The sequence below is a fragment of the Pan troglodytes genome, chromosome 9 (genome assembly GCF_028858775.2).
Source record: "Pan troglodytes isolate AG18354 chromosome 9, NHGRI_mPanTro3-v2.0_pri, whole genome shotgun sequence".
In the NCBI taxonomy this organism is placed as follows: Eukaryota; Metazoa; Chordata; class Mammalia; order Primates; family Hominidae; genus Pan; species Pan troglodytes.
The window spans coordinates 65,024,621-65,040,875 of NC_072407.2; the positions used below are offsets into that span (position 1 = coordinate 65,024,621).

Genomic DNA, 16,255 nt, shown 5'->3' on the forward strand with positions numbered 1-16,255 from the left:
GAGCGAAACTCCGTCTCAAAACAAAACAAAACAAAACAAAGCGCCTCTCTTCAATTTTTCTGCACACTCAATGTTCCTACCCATCAGATTATAACTGCGTGGCTACAGCGCTAGGTGGGAAAATGGGGTTTAAGCAGTAACTAGAGACCAGGCATGAGCTATGATTAACCACTTTAAAAAATGATTAATTAGCTCTAACAGCAACTTAAATGTCCTAAAGAATAGATGGCTACCAAAATTAAGGGTGGCCTTCAGGATACAAAGCTGTAAACCCGGGTATCTGAATCCGTGTCACATACAGAGGGTAGGAATTAGAGCAGTATCTACATCAATACTACTACCCCTTCAGAACACTGGATGTCATGAGCCTGTGGTATCTCAGCTTTAAGACCCTGACCATTTATTAGAAACTGCCGTTAGGATCATTTCAGTGCTAATAATGCAATGGTGGCTGGGAGCAGAGGCTCACACCTGTAATCCCAGCACTTTGGGAGGCTGACGCAGGCAGATCACGAGGTCAGGAGTTCAAGACCAGCCTGGCCAATATGGTGAAACCCTGTCTCTACTAGAAAAAAAAAAAAAAAAAAAAATTAGCTGGGCCTGGTGGCACACATGTGTAGTCCCAGCTACTCGGGAGGCTGAAGCAGAAAAATCGCTCGAACCCAGGAGGCGGAAGTTGCAGTGAGCCGAGAGCGTGCCACTGCACTCCAGCCTGGGTAACAGAGCGAGGCTCTGTCTCAAAAAAAAAAAAAAAAAAAAAAAAAAAAAAAAAAAGCAATGGCGCTGTTGTAAATTTAATTTACCGTCTCGTTCTCCAGATTCACTGGAAAATAACCCCCATCAAACTTCTGTTGAATGAGTGGGCTTTCCCCCTAGCAGTAATTATTCATGAATATACTTATTTGGCTCCACAATGTACATTTAACTTCAAGCATCCAACTGGTTTTTGCATAGGCCAAATACAGAGGTCATGAGTTATAATTTATTTTCCTATACTTCAATGGCTCGACTCTTGGCCTAAGCAAGCACTAAATAGACTAATAACTACCCACCCATGTCAACTGACTGCATGGCTGGCTCCCAAGTGAAGGCATGGTAGAATAGGGAGGGAACGGCAGCCACCATGCAAGAGGAGAGTCCTCCTTGGTTGGAGCCCATGCGACCTGAGAAAGAGGCATTAAAAAATGAATAAATAACCCAGTGACACCCTCCGCCCCAGTCAGTGCAGCCACAGGAGATAGGGTGAATTCAATCCAAATGGTTATTTATTCTAAAACTGGAAGCTACTTTGCCTACATTTTCGCCAGAATGGTGTAATGAGAACAGGGGAGGAAAAAGTTACAGATGTAAACAATGACACAGTTACATTTTTTTTTTAAATGGTAAAACCCTTTTTTACTGGCCACTTCCAAGAATGCTTTACAGGTTGTGCAAAAACATTTACAGGCTCCATGTGGTGTTTTTCTCACAAGCTTTCCTGTCTACAACTACAACAGACGTCTGATAAAACACTAAACAAGTCTTCTAAGGAAAACAAGGCTAGGGATTCCTCTGGTTACCATAATCCACATTTTCCCCCTTAACATAGTTTTTCATAATAAAAAGACAGAAACAAAACCCAGACATCTACTGTTGCTGCAAACGATCTCTTGGACTAAACCAACAAGGATGTGGCAGTTTCACTTTCCACCCACCTAGAAAAACAGTTTTGTAAAAAAGATTACTTTCTAGTGTCAAATATCAACAGCGAGTACCTCCCCTAACCCCTGTTGGAAAAAAACTCAACTTGATTTAGTTTAGTCCCCTTGCCCCTAAGGGCCCTAGCATCCCCATCCATGTCACAGACTACAAGAAAGATGCTATTTGCAGGACTAAACATCTGAAAAGGGGTGGCAGCCACTGCCTCAGGAAATTCAATTTTCTATTATAACATAATCTTGCCCTAAGGGAATTTCTTTGGGCTCCAGTTTTTACCTCCTTGCCTTGACATTATAAGCAAAGCTTTCTCAAACTCCCTTAATAATAATACAAAGTTAATGTGTTACAGAAAAATTCATGCAATCACTCCACTGCCACACAGAAATCCATTTGAGGACACCGCAGGGAAGCAGGTGCCAAGAGAAAGGACATGACTATGAGTAAGCAAACTTATCTCCTACCAGCCCCATTCCAGCCTTGGGGTCAGAGGTATTTGGGCGGAAGGGTGTGTCATGACAGACAAGGACACTAGAGGCCAGAATAAGGGTCTGTACACCTGAACAAGGGCTGCAGGGCAGTAACAGTGGGAGGAGGAGAGGAAGACCAAATCAGCCCACAATTTTAAACAGAGAACTGCCCAGGTGAGGAAATGGAAGTGAAGCATTTTCTAGTGGCACAGATTTTCTCACTAGGAAGTGCTGCAGTATGTGGTGTCTGCTGAGTAAGCTCTTGGCTGACAGTGCTGAGCAGGAGGATGAATGAAAACTGAAGCTAGACATTGAAAGAGCATTCCATATCCCACCCATAGTCTTGAACCCAGCAACCTACAGCTGTCTATCAAGAACTGGGAGGGTATTGGTAAAGTCACAAATGAAACTATCCCAACTGAAGGCTCCTGGCTAGAGGCCTCTCTGGGGACACACAGGGAAAGCGCCCCAAAAGGAATTTTGTTTCTAGAAGTCGGGAAGGGGTGCTCCCTTTCACACGCACATTTACACACGTTCACACTCACACTCTTCCCAAGGTTCAGCAGCCCCACTGAGCTGCCTCCCACCCCCCCACCACCCTCCCCTCTTCTATTCATTCTCTACCTGTGTATCAAAAAAACCAGCAGGGCACGAGCCCTCCACACTGTAGAAAATAGTTGCTAGTTGCTATTCTCAGCACCTGGGCCTGTGAGCCCACACCACAGGATTCACCTATATACATATCCCGCTGCAGTGAAAAGAATCCTGCTGTGTTTTCGTGTGAGCTGAAACCCTGAGAAACGTTCCTTCTCTCGCACTGTAAGAGGACAGACACTCTAACAGGGATGATTTCAGAGACCTCCCACCTCTCTCAACCTTGGAAGACAGAGACTAGAGACTGGCAAATCACAATCTTTAGGCTGAGGGCTACAATCCCATTCTCCCCAAGATTTTACGGGAATTAATCAATGGGTCTATAGAAGGGGCAGGCTATTCTGCTCTGCAATCAAGGACAGTCCCCAGGCTTTCTTGGCCTGGGAATCCTGTAAAATAGAACCACCCACTGGCAGTCTCCATGCCTCAGCCAAACAGCACAAAGGCACAGGAAAATGGAGAGTTGGGACACTGTAAGCCTCCCAGCCCACCAGACCACATATCCCAAAAGGGAAAGGTCGGTAAAGAAAATACAAACGGTTAGTTGGTGCAAGTGATTGATAAGAGCCAATCGTTTATTTTCACTGCCCCAGTCACAAGCTCTCCCTCTGTCCCCACTCCTGCCTGCTCCTACCTGCTGTGGAGAGCACCCTCGCGCTGCCTCCCCACCCTCCCCACACCACCTCATCACTCTCCTTTACTTGGCTGCCAGTCCAGCTGCCTCAGAATGTCAGAAGGGTGCCATTTTCAGTTCTTTTCCTGTCTGACTGCAGGGTATAGAACAGGCAGCCCTAAGTGCTGCTTTCTGCGCAAATGTTTTTTGATTACAAATCTCTAACTAGGTTTGAAATGTTTTATAGAATAAGACAATATTCTTTTCAACAAACTTTAAAAAAAATGTACAGTTTTGTTGTTGGTTTCCACCTCCCCCCTCCCCCACCCCTGCTTGAGCACCCTCCCCCCCCACCGCCCCTCCCCGGCAGCTCAGCCCCACCCCGACAGCCCCTGTTTTCCTTGGTTGTGTTTTGCGGGGGTGCCTGGCACCCCCAGAGATTCAGCTTCATGGCTGACAGGTGACCATGGCAGGGGCTTCACCGATACCCTTGGTAACCGTAGTAATTCCTGTAGTATCGGTCTCTGTCCTGGGGGTGGTGGTAGTAGTAACTCTGCCACTAGAAGAGAGGGGAAACCCCATCACTTGGAGCCAGAGCTGGCTGAGGATGAAGAGGCATAACACTCATCCTTCTGCTCCTGCCCCCCTTCACCCTGTGTCTATCCCAAGAAGATACTCACATCCCGATTGTATTGTCTGTAATAGTCTCTGTATCTGTTGTACTCATAATCTCGCCCGTAAAACCGATCATAGTCTCCCCTGTATCGATCATAGAAATTACGGTAACCCTGAGAAAGGAAAAGAAAAAGGAGTGAAGGTTTATGGGTTTTTGGCAGCATGACCCACTGTGACCCCCTTTTAAATGCGACACATCTTAGCTCGATATTATAAATTGGTTTAATTTTCCCATAGTAAATCTTCCAGAACATATTAAATGGGCAAAACCCTAAGCCCTAAGAAAACAGGCAAACCACTCTGCTCCCCTAAGCCAACAGAATGGCTCTCACAGCCCAGAGTGAGGAGCAGAAGGAGAGCTGCACTCACCCCTCTGTTTCCAGGCTGCCCCCAGTACTGCTGCCCGTAGGCCCGGTTGTCGTAGCCTCGGCGCTGCCCGCCCACTGGAAGAGAAATGGAGAGCGCGCTCAGACAGCTGGCATGGGGTCCTGGCTCCACATCTGGGTGGAAATCAAAAACTTGGAGCCAAAGGCAATTCTAGGGGAATATGAGGCCTGCTTCGGCCAGGCTCACACATGTTAATTAAAGCACCAGCCAGGAACTTTTAAAAAGTCTGAGGGGGGAGGGCAGAGGAACAGAGACACAAGAAAACCAAGCCACTTTGTTTTTGAAGCTCCCCAATTCCTGCAAAACATTTAAGATGGCAAAAGGATACATGGCAGAGTTAGAAACATAAGGAAAAACTGCCATTTATAGAATGAGACTTTCAGCCCTGGAAGGGATTTCAGATATCGTATAACCCATACCTATCATTTTATGCAAAAGAAACAAAGTCTCTGTAATCAGCTCCTCAAGGGCGGGAACTGTCAGCATTTACAGTACCTAGCACATAGCAGGCACTCGGAAATTCTGCTGACTTAACAGTTACACACACACATACACACACATTTTTAAAGAGCAGTGAATGCACACTGGGGTTTTAACTGACAAACTAGACATTCAGGGGGAAAATTAATTCTACTAATAGCCTAACTTGCTTGGTTAACTTCTTCCCCCCACAAAAAACACTGAATAAAGCATTCGCTTTCTTGTTAATCGAAATGACAGAGAAGCAAGAAAACTGAAGATGAGAATTTGATTTCACTGCACAAATCCTTCAGATAAGACAGGAACAGTGACACTGGGAACCCATATGTTAAAATGAAAACTAGACAGATGAGAAAGCCCAAGCATTGCTTTTCAAAGAAACAAATACTTTTGTGAAAAGTAACTCTTTTTTAAAAAAGAGGATTTTTGTTGTTGTTGAAGAATTATGGAAAAAGCACAAGAAAAAGGCAGGGATAAAGAACACAGGAAGAAATAAGCTCCATGAAGAAGGCACTTCCGTATTGTTAATGACCTGACTTGGTTTCCTTGGCCTTCCCTTGCACATCTTGCTGTACTAAGCACAAAGAATGGACTGAAGCAGGGGGCTGGCAGGTCCCCAAGACTCACCATAGCCTTGGCCCCGGCTTCGGTTCTGCCGGTTACGTTTGTTTCGGTTGTTTCGGCGATTTGTCCGCTTCTCGGAGGGGGGCAGAAGCTTCCTTGCCTCCTCCTTGTACTTAGTGACAATGGGCTGAGCTTCCTCCTTCTCCAGCTCCCCATATGTCACCTCATCCATATAGTCGCATTTTTCAGGCAAAGAGAAGTTGGCTATAAGAGTAAGAGAGAAGCTTGTGGGCCTGAAAAGTGCATAGATGGGTAAGAACTCATTATGAAAACTCTACAAGAAGCATATGACTTTCTATGCCTCATCTATTACTGCACAAAAATGTGCTACGTTTATACCCACTCGCATCTAAATAATGACATTAACTTTTTCTACTCTAAGTTTTCCCTAAATTGTAACAGACCCAGGCAAAGGGCTATGTAGATTTACAAGTTCTTAAGTGATCTATAATAAATTAGGAGTGAACTGGGTTAAAGTTTCTCATCAGGACAGAAGCAGGTAACCAGAGGCTAAAAGTAACTGAGAAAGTTCTGGTGTTGGTCAGATAAGATGCTAAGAAATAACATTTTAAAAAGAGACTCAAGAGATGGCCGGGCATGGTGGCTCACGCCTGTAATCCCAGCATTTTGGGAGGCCAAGGCAGGCGGACTGCTTGAGGTCAGGAGTTCGAGACCAGCCTGGCCAACATGGTGAAACCCTGTCTCTACTAAAAATACAACAATTAGCCAGGCATGGTGGCAGGTGCCTGTTATCCCAGCTACTCGGGAGGCTGAGTGCCACTGCACTCTGGCCTCGCTGACAGAAGAGAGACTCAATGAGAAACTGACCCAAGCCTAAAGGCATCTGCTCATCTATACAAGGAGAAGAGAAGACAAGAGTACAAGGGCTCTCATTTACCACCTGTCCGTGATAGGCCAGCACATCTGCCAGTCTCTGGACGTCAACTTCAGAAGCTGAGTCCCAGTGGAAATTCAGTTCAATGGGGCTCTCATGATTCTTAGATGAATCCAGTTGGCCCTCAATTTTATAAAACTGAGCTACATTTCTCTGAGTGCCTAAGTAAGAGTTATGGACTGGCATAGTTCATTCTCAGTAAACTCTGAGGATCTGGCTCATAGATATGCAAACCAGTTCCCATGCCTGGGGATTATCAGTATTTGAAGAGCAAGCAGTTGATAGACTCGGTGGGATGTCAGGAACTAAAGGCAGCAATGGGAAAAAAAATCACGTTTTAAGGGAATAGGAGGATCAATCAAAATAATAATATTAATATTTCTTATGTAGACATTACTCTCTGTCTTATGTATTGCATTACAGACTTCAGCCAAATTAACAAACAAAACACAAACATAACGTGATACTAGAAATCAAGTTATACCAATGAGATCATTCACTCCAACTGCCATATTTTAATCTGAACCATAATACTCTCTCCCTGCGGCCAGGCGCAGTGGCACACACCTGTAATCCCAGCACTTTGGGAGGCCGAGGCGGGCAGATCACCTGAGGTCAGGAGTTCGAGACCAGCCTGACCAACATGGCGAAACCCTGTCTCTACTAAAAGTACAAAAATTAGCTGGGCGGGCACCTGTAATCCCAGCTACTCAAGAGGCTGAGGCAGGAGAATCGCTTGAACCCGGGAGGCGGAGGTTGCAGTGAGCCGAGATCGCGCCACTGTACTCCAACCTGGGCGACAAGAGCAAGACTCCGTCTTTTAAAAAAAAAAAAAAAAAAAAAAAAAAGCAGAAGAAGAAATGTAGACAAACAGTAGATGTACCAGAAATATTTACTTAACAAATAACTGATTCACAGAAGCCTCTCCCTTGATCCCTTGAGTTTAAATTACCCTACGGTCACTATTTTTTTTTTTTTTGAGACCGAGTCTTCTCACTCTGTTGTCCAGGCTGGAGTGCAGTGGCACAATCCCAGCTCACCGCAACCTCTGCCACCTAGGTTCAAGCAATTCTCTGCCTCAGCCTCCCGAGTAGCTGTGATTATAAGCGCCCACCACCATGCCCGACTAATTTTTTTTGTATTTTTAGTAGAGACAGGGTTTCACCATCTTGGCCAGGCTGGTTGTGAGCTCCTGACCTTGTAATCCACCCACCTCAACCTCCCAAAGTGCTGGGATTACAGGCGTCAGCCACCGCGCCTGGCTCACTATTTCCCTTTCTGTATCTTTTTCAAAACGAGCCAAGACGGCTAGGCACAGCGGCGTACGCCTGTAATCTAAGCACTTTGGGAGACCAAGGCGGGCAAATCACCTGAAGTCAGGAGTTCCAAGACCAGCCTGGGCAATATGGCGAAACCCCATCTCTACTAAAAATACAAAAATTAGCTAGGCATGGTGGCACATGCTTGTAATCTCAGCTACTTGGGAGGCTGAAGCAAGAGGATCACTTGAACCCAGGAGGTGGACGTTGCAGTGAGCTGAGATCACACCACTGCACTCCAGGCTGGGCAACAGGGTGAGACTCTGTCTCAAAACCAAACCAAAACAAACCAAGAAAACAATGAGTCAAAATTATTGCTTCTGTTCATTCATTTATCTACAAGCGCTCACGACCATTAAGTTCCTCTTCAGATTTATATTTTAGATGTAGAGTGTCACTCCAGTTGCTAAGAGACCTCAATAAGGTGTGCACTGACCAGGGATAAGATCTCTTTAACTTGTACAATTTTAGCCCACTGCTATGGTTTGAGTTATGTCCCACCAAAGTACAAGTGTTGGATACTTAATCCCCAATGAGCAGTATTGAGAGGGTGGGACTTTTAATGTGATTTGGTCATGAGGATTCCATCCTCATGAATAGATTAATGCCATTATTGTGAAAGTGGCTTTGTTATAAAAGCAAGTTCTCTCACATGTGCCCTCTTGCCTTTTGCCCTCCTGACATGGAATGATGCAGCAAGAAGGACCTCACCAGATGCTAGTGCTATGCTCTTGGACTTCCTAGCCTCCAGAATGAGGGAAATAAACCTCTATTACTTATAAATTATGAAGTCTACAGTATTCTGTTATAGCAGCAGAAAATGGACTAAGACACCCACCTTTCATCTCCAGCATTATAGATTCAGGCACATCATCTCCCTCTACTTCCTTCCTCAACTCCAGCCTCTTCTTCCAATCTTCCTCATTAGGGACAACCACCACCACTTTCCGAGAGAAGGTCTTGAACAGCAATAGCTTCCGCCGTTGGCCAGAATTGTACACATTACACTAAGAACAGGAGGAATAACTGATGTTTAGGAAGAAAATTATCACTCAGATTTAACCAAAAGAATCAGTATCAGCTGGGCACGGTGGCTCACGCCTGTAATCCTAGCACTTTGGGAGGCCGAGGTGGACAGATCATCTCAGGTCAGGAGTTCAAGACCAGCCTGGCCAATATGGTGAAACCTCATCTCTACTAAAATACAAAAATTAACTCGGCGTGATGGTGGGTGCTGTAATCCCAGCTACTTGGGAGGCTGAGACGGAAGAATCGCTTGAACCCAGGAGATGGTGGTTGCAGTGGGCTGAGATCACGCCACTGTACTCCAGCCTGGGTGGTGGCTGAGCAAGATTCCATCTCAAAAAAAAAAAAAAAAAAAAAAGGCCGGGCGTGACAGCTCACGCCTATAATCCTGTTATCCCAGCACTTTGGGAGGCTGAGGCAGGTAGATCATGAGGTCAGGAGATCAAGAGCATCCTGGCTAACACGATGAAACCCCGTCTCTACTAAAAATACAAAAAATTAGCCAGGCATGGTGGCGGGCACCTGTAGTCCCAGCTACTCGGGAGGCTGAGGCAGGAAAATAGCATGAACCTACGAGGCGGAGCTTGCAGTGAGCCGAGATAGCGCCACTGCACTCCAGCCTGGGCGACACAGTGAGACTCGGTCTCAAAAAAAAAAAAGACTCAGTATCTTTGACAAGTTAGACACGAGATGAAGGGTCAATACACATGATCTTCTTTAACTTTTCAAACTACATGACAGGTATTATCCTGTTTTGCTCATCAGGGAAACTGAGGTTCAGAAAGGATAAGGGACTTATCCAAGATCACAAACCAGAATGTGGTGGAGCCAGGAATTCAAATGAGTTCCAACTCTTTCCATTGTCTTTATTACATGTTTTATAGCCTGGGTCCATATATTTTCAAGTAAAAACACTAATTAGGGGTACCTCTGAGTTCAAAAAACATTGCAACCATAACACACAACCAGATGGTCATAATTAGGTAAGCTGACTCTGCTCCTTAATTCAGTCTCTCTTTATATACACATCCCACCTTGACTCTAGGCAATTTTATCAAATTAATACCTGATCAAGAATAAAGTTCCTCTTTGTCCGGGAAGCAATCTGGACCAGCTTACTAAGGCACTGGGAGGCTTGCTGAACTAAAAGGTCTCGGCTTTTGGGGTCCATCTCTGGCTCCTTGAGACCCTTCATCTGATTAGTTTGAGAGGAAGTGAAAAAAAAAAAAAAAACACAAGTTATATTGCAAGTTAGAGCCCAAGAGTTATTGGTAAATGTCACCTCTTCAAATACTGAATCTATGATATCACTCTATTCCCATTCTTCAGTGCTGTGAATGTTGTCCATTTCCTGCAGTAGTCATTTCTATCTAGTCTTAACCTGGATGTATTTCAGATCTCATCTGCTTTCAGAAATTTGACAACACAGCAAAGAAAAAAAAAATCAATCCACCTAAAACGCATAGAGAAAAATCTCATTTCTCTATTTATGGGACCCTTGTTCTCAGTCACTTGAGACTAACTCTCCATTAAAGATAGGTTATAAGAGTCTCCAAATACTGTATCTGACAAATCCCCAACAGCAACTTACCCTCATTTGATTGAGCACAGTCTCAGCTCCCAGGACATTGTATCTTTTCTCAGGGTTTTCTTTTGCATATTTCAGTGCCCACTGGGTCTTTCCAGATCCGGGTAGTCCCACCATCAGAATCACCTACAAAAAACAGAACCAGAAATATAATGAAAAATAAACGAGGGTCATGTTTATCAAAACCAATTTAAGAACATCCTCCCATTCCTGTTTGGTAACGCTCTGAGACCCTGGAGAGCATACGCACCCACCTCTGCAAAGCATACAACCTCAGTGTTCGTATACTGTTTGGCATACCTCACATTCCTCTATGGTCTTGGGAGGGACTGCAGTGCGTACACGCTCCTCAACAGGCACAGCATGAATGAACACAAACTCTTCTGGTGGTGGAAAGAAGGGCTCCTCCTTCTGACCGAAGTTTAATTCTACAACACAATTTTTGCAGAGGACATGGGGTAGAAGGGCCCGGTCTGCCAGGGAATCCTTGCTGATCCAGAATGCCACACCTAGGTCTTCTCCATTCTTGGAGAAGGAAAGTTCTACTTCTTCAGTCTCAAAATTCTACAATGACAAGGGACAAGAGCACTTATTGGCTGACAAGGCTTTGGGTTGATTAAACTTTACAATTTATTCTTTTTTCACACAGACTGCTGCACAATGTAACTAAGCGAGCCACACACATCACATGCATAAAAGCCAGCAGTTGATGGGAAGCACAAGTGAATTCCCAGTGCCCTCTATCCGCTCCTTGTTATAACCCACAACTTTCAGGAGCACTTACAGCAAAGCAGCCAATAACATCATTCTCCCCAAAAGTCTGGCCAAATTCCTCAAATTGTCCATTTTCTGCCTTGAGTCCTCGTCCATCGAAACCGTAAGAGAATTCATCTTCACCTAGAACAGTCAACAAATTAGTTACCTACAACCAGACTTCCCATAGAGTAAGCAATATGGTAGTAAACACTAATGAGGAACTTAAAGAAATAACTTTACCAAGCTGTGGACGGGAAAAATCAACAGACCACCCAACTCGAAGGAGAGAGACCTCTGTGCAGCCTTCTTTCATTGGGAGATTCTGGGTTACCTGGCCAAGTCAGAAAGGGAACTATTAGATATTGTGACCAACTGAGTAGCAAACTCTGAGTTCGAAGGACAAGATTTTTATACAAACTGAAAACGACATTTACCTCAACTCAACATCAGAATAACAATCACTGAACTTAAAGCCACAGGGATCAATTTCTTGGTTACTGAAACTAAGGTTCTTGTTAAAGCACAGTGCTTTTACCTACCTGCACTAATAAAAGCCTGATTGGACAGAAGTCCAGTATACATAGGTAGTAGCTTAATGAATAAATGAATGGTCTTTTTAAAAAAATATTTTTTCCCCAGCCAGGTGCGGTAGCTCATGCCTGTAATCCCAGCACTTTGGGAGGCCAAGACGGGCGGATCACCTGAGGTCGGGAGTTCAAGACCAGCCCGACCAACATGGAGAAACCCCATCTCTACTAAGAATACAAAATTAGCCAGGTGTGGTGGCACATGCCTGTAATCCCAGCTCCTCGGGAGGCTGAGGCAGGAGAATCGCTTCAACCCAGGAGGCAGAGGCTGTGGTGAGCCGAGATGGTGCCACTGGACTCCAGCCTGGGTAACAAGAGCGAAACTCCATCTCAAAAATAAAAAAGATAATAATCTTCTTTCCCCCCACTAAGAACCATAAGCATCCAGTAATAAATGAATGAATGAATAAATGAATGGTCTTAATGAGCTACCTTTGCCTCAAAGCAGACTTTTCCCTTTGTCACTCCGTAAGTACTCCTTGCCCCAGACCAAAGGGTGGGGAACTTCTCTGAGAAAAGTGGCTGCCCTCCATAGCGGTCTTTGCTCACTTGAAAATGCAGATCCGAGGTATCTGTAAAGAAAGAAGCAATCAGTTTACTCCAATGTCCAATACTTGTAAGCCGCCAACAGAGCATAAGTATACCAGTTGTTGTAGTGGATACAAAGTCTCATAGAATTTATAGGCTATGAAGTTTTAATCTCCAAAATCACTTTTAGGAGATTAGTTAAAAACCACAGTCTGTCTGCCTTATACATACACGTGTCCAGGTTCACAAGAGTTTGATCCTCCTCCTCATCTTTTGCCTCTTCTTCAGGAGGCAGTGGAGACTTTGAGCTATATATGTAAGATAGAAAAGAAACACAATGTAAACAAAGCCCTCTTCTTTGAGGGGTGTGTGTATGACATTATGTCCATTTTAAACTGTCAGTGAATATCAAATCCCAGCAGACAGCTTTTTTCAATAAATGAGAAAGGGCAATAGGAGTTTCCATGGTAGATGCAATCTAAAACTCATGCCTATAAAAACCTATTCCATTTTGAATCCACCCTCCTTCCAGTCTCTCCAGTCAATACCAGGTATACCAAAATCAGAGCAGACACTCCCTTCAAGGAAAGGGACTGTTTCCCTCACCGGCTGTGGTAAGCCTCCTCTCGGAATTCATAGTAAGCTCGGCCATGTTCATCCTTCTCATCCCGCTGTCTCTTTACCCCCCGCCGCTCACCATCTGAGCCTGCTGGTTTTGACTTTTCACTATCCTGGTCATCTCCTACAAAAACGAGGGAAAGAAAATCAGCAGTTTTCATACTGGAGTGTAGAATAAGCTCACAACTAATAGACACTAACAGGGAATCTTAGAATCTGTCTGATCAAAACAGCCAGGTTATTCCCACTACATTCACATAACATTTTATTTCTAAAGATCAGCTTTCTGTCATTGGCTGTGATTTAATTTTTTTAAAAAGGGGCATTATGGGCTAATTACAGTCAAGCAGTAGATAAAAATTGGACAATTTTTGCATTCTAAATTTATCCACTTAAATCAGGTCAAACTTGCAGATTTCCCCATCAATATGACATAAAAAATATCCTCTAGGTCTCTAAGAAAACCTCAAAGGTTAATTTAATTTTAACTCTTGTCAGATCTAGATTTAAGGTAGGCAGTTAATACATATTTTGTAACACTTTTCCACACCTTCATGATACAGAGAAGCCTCAATTTCTTTTATTTCCCTTTCCTGCATTGAAATACACAGCCATCCATGGCTTTATTCATGTGGCAAATGGACTCAAGTGCATTATACACAGCTGTATTTTTATCAGGGACTTCTACTGAAAGTTGCAAGAGCAAACCACTAAGTCACAAGAGATCCATAAATAATACCGCATCTAGACTGCACATAATTTGGGGCAGAAAGGTGTTGTTGTATATTTAACAACTTCTCTACAAGAGGAAAAAACTTGGAGTTTTTCCCTAGGCTTTTGTATTTTGCAACACTAGGAAGGTTTTTAATAATAATTTCTTTAAAGCAGTCTTTTATCCTTCAATATATATTTTTCTGAGACGGAGTGGAGTCTCGTTCTGTCGCCCAGGCTGGAGTGTAGTGGCGCGATCTCAGCTCACCGCAACCTCCGCCTCCCGGGTTCAAGCCATTCTCCCGCCTCAGCCTCCCAAGAAGCTGGGATTACCGGCACCCGCCATCACGCCCGGCTAATATTTTGTATTTTTACTAGAGACAGGGGTTTCACCATGTTGACCAGGCTGGTCTCAAACTCCTGACCTCAGGTGATCCACCCGCCTGGCCTCCCAAAGTGCCAGGATTACAGGCGTGAGCCACCACCCCCAGCCTATCCTTCAATTATTTTTTTATCTGTTCTTTGGGATATACTTAAGTCAAAGGTTATGTAATGGGATTTTTGCTCCAGGACACAGGACAAACAATCTGCAAGTTGCATGTGATTGTTGTACAATGGGTTCCGATTATACCATGACTCTCCACAGTGGCCTAAAAAAATTACTAACAAAAGAACTGAGGCCACCCACTTTATAGTAAGACTTATCCTCCCTACTCGGACACACACTGTTATGGATCAGTTCTAACCATCCAATCACTTCAAAAGAAAGGAGAAAGGTCACTAACTCCCTGGGGCGATTCTACAACACACCTCTTCCACAAGGTTACTCAACGGACCCAACAGCACCTCAGTCATTACCATTCAGGAACCGAGGGACCTGAAACGTAAAAGGCTAGCACCAGGTGTTCAGCAAATCTACAAATATGCCCATCCACGGACACAGTAGGACAATTAAAATTTAATCATAATCCAAGCAAGATAAAAACCCTAGCCAAGTAACGTTAACTAACTCTAAATGAACTAGATTAAGATTTTTCTCTTCACTGGTTAACTATTAAACTCGACACTGTTACACTAGAGGCTCTCCCTTACAGCTCAAAGAGGAGCAAGGTTGGATTTTCAGATTCTCTGTGGCTCAAGCTCTGGTAACATGCTTTTAATGGAGCGGAGTTTGACGGACTTCGATTTTTGCTTAACATTTTTACGGCGAAAAAGTTAGGTCAGGTAGCCCAAAGGCCTGACCCTCTAACTGTGGGCCTAGTTTTTCGTGTAATCCCCAATTGCTTAGCACGTTCTCAGCTAAGAAAAATATAACAAGCACCGTGGGAGACTGTTCCACAGGTAGCTCACAAGTAGTTCGCATGCAAAATCACTCACTGCCATCCACTATCACTAAGGAACCAAGTTAGGCAGGAACCTTCCTCCTGCAAAGAGTAGGGCCACGAGAGGCGGCCTAACCCCTCAGAAAGGTGGGTAGAGAATGAAAGGAGTTCCATCAAATGGCACTTTGAGGCAAGCGAGAACAAGGACTCGGACCCTGCGGTGCAGGGCGGGGTGCTAGATCAGGGGCGCAGCCGGCAGGTTGGAGCCGGGCTCGGCTGCCAGCTCCTCACCCTGTTCCTCGGCGGCCTTGTCACCCGGCGCCTCGGATCCCGGCGTCTCGTCCCCGCTCCGCTCCTCGGGTTCGTCTTCCTCCCCCTTGCCGGGGCCCTGCTCTTCGCCACCATTTACCCCGCCTGACCCGGCCGTGGCCTCCGCCGGCTTCTCGGAAACATCTGGCTCGGCCGCGGCCTCCATGGCTGCCGCCTCCGGGGGCTCCGGTGGCGGCTGCGCGGCCTGACCCAAGGCTTGAGCAGGGGGTGGCTCCTCGTCCTCGTCCTCAAGCAGCGCCTCCTCGTCCTCCTCCTCCTCCTCTTCGTCCTCCTCCTCGTCCCCGCCCGGGCCGCCGCCCGACGCGGCCACAGGCCGAGGCTCCGCCTTGCAGGCCCCGCCGGGCCCGGCCCCGCCGCCGCCGGCCTCGTCCTCGAGCATCTCGGCGTCCAGCGCCTCCTGCAGCCGCTGCGCCAGATCCACCTTGAGGCCGCGCGAGTCCAGGCCCCGCCGCTGCAGCTCCGACCGCAGCTCGGTCACTTTCAGCCGCTTCACCTCCATCGCCGCCGCCGCCTCCTCCGCCTCCCGCCGCCTCCTCCCCTGCGAACCGTCGACCGAGTCCGACCGCGCAGGCGCCGCCGCCGCCGCCGCCGCCGCCCGCCTCCGCCTCACGCGCCAGCACTGAGCCCGCGCGAGCGAGCGCACGCACGCAGGAGCGGAGGCCGCGCACGGTCCCGCTGCGCAGTGTTTGCTTCTCCTTCGTCTCCCCTCCCCCTTTCGGCTCACGGAGCCCAAAACAACGCAGCAGGGAGCTGTTTCCCCTCCAGGCCCTCGGTTCCCCAGCCGCGGGTAGGCGCGCGCGGAGGACGACGGAGTTCCTCCCGCTTCCTCCCGCCCTCTGGCGCCCCCGGGCCAATCGCCGCCGGTGCTTTTATCGCGCAGCCGCAGTGGAGTCCAAGACGGGCAAGGCTGGCTGCAGCTCAAGTGCCTCGTAGCACGGAAGCGTGTGCGCGCCGGTCTTTCTGTACTTCCAGCCGGG

At 46.3% G+C, this 16,255-nt stretch overlaps 1 protein-coding gene across 3 annotated transcripts; it reads right to left on the reverse strand.

Moving 5' to 3' along the window:
* Window positions 1–1,243: 1,243 nt before the first annotated feature.
* Window positions 1,244–16,215, reverse strand: HNRNPUL2 (heterogeneous nuclear ribonucleoprotein U like 2). 3 transcript variants are annotated; one of them, XM_508499.8, is made up of 14 exons: window positions 15,240–16,215; window positions 12,904–13,039; window positions 12,529–12,605; window positions 12,202–12,341; window positions 11,423–11,513; window positions 11,211–11,323; window positions 10,727–10,990; window positions 10,430–10,552; window positions 9,905–10,033; window positions 8,651–8,819; window positions 5,602–5,802; window positions 4,477–4,550; window positions 4,113–4,220; window positions 1,244–3,991 (listed from the first exon to the last, which is right to left on the reverse strand). In XM_508499.8, the coding sequence occupies exons 1-14, from the start codon at window positions 15,775–15,777 to the stop codon at window positions 3,911–3,913; spliced, it is 2,244 nt and encodes a 747-aa protein (XP_508499.4). In that variant the 5' UTR covers window positions 15,778–16,215; the 3' UTR covers window positions 1,244–3,910. The 3 variants fall into 3 exon arrangements, 1 of the variants encoding a protein (XP_508499.4); XR_010147217.1 differs by lacking the exon at window positions 4,477–4,550 and having other exon boundaries at window positions 3,360–3,991; window positions 15,240–15,872; XR_010147218.1 differs by lacking the exon at window positions 1,244–3,991 and having other exon boundaries at window positions 5,602–5,831; window positions 15,240–15,872.
* Window positions 16,216–16,255: the final 40 nt, after the last annotated feature.

Coding starts and splice junctions, on each gene's coding strand:
- HNRNPUL2 (XM_508499.8), bottom strand. CDS start 15,777: ATGGAGGTGAAGCGGCTGAAAGTGACCGAGCTGCGGTCGGAGCTGCAG. Junction 11,514..12,201: donor AAGTCTGCTTTGAGGCAAAG/GTAGCTCATTAA, acceptor TGACTTGGCCAG/GTAACCCAGAATCTCCCAAT. Junction 10,553..10,726: donor AGACCATAGAGGAATGTGAG/GTATGCCAAACA, acceptor TGTTTTTTGTAG/GTGATTCTGATGGTGGGACT.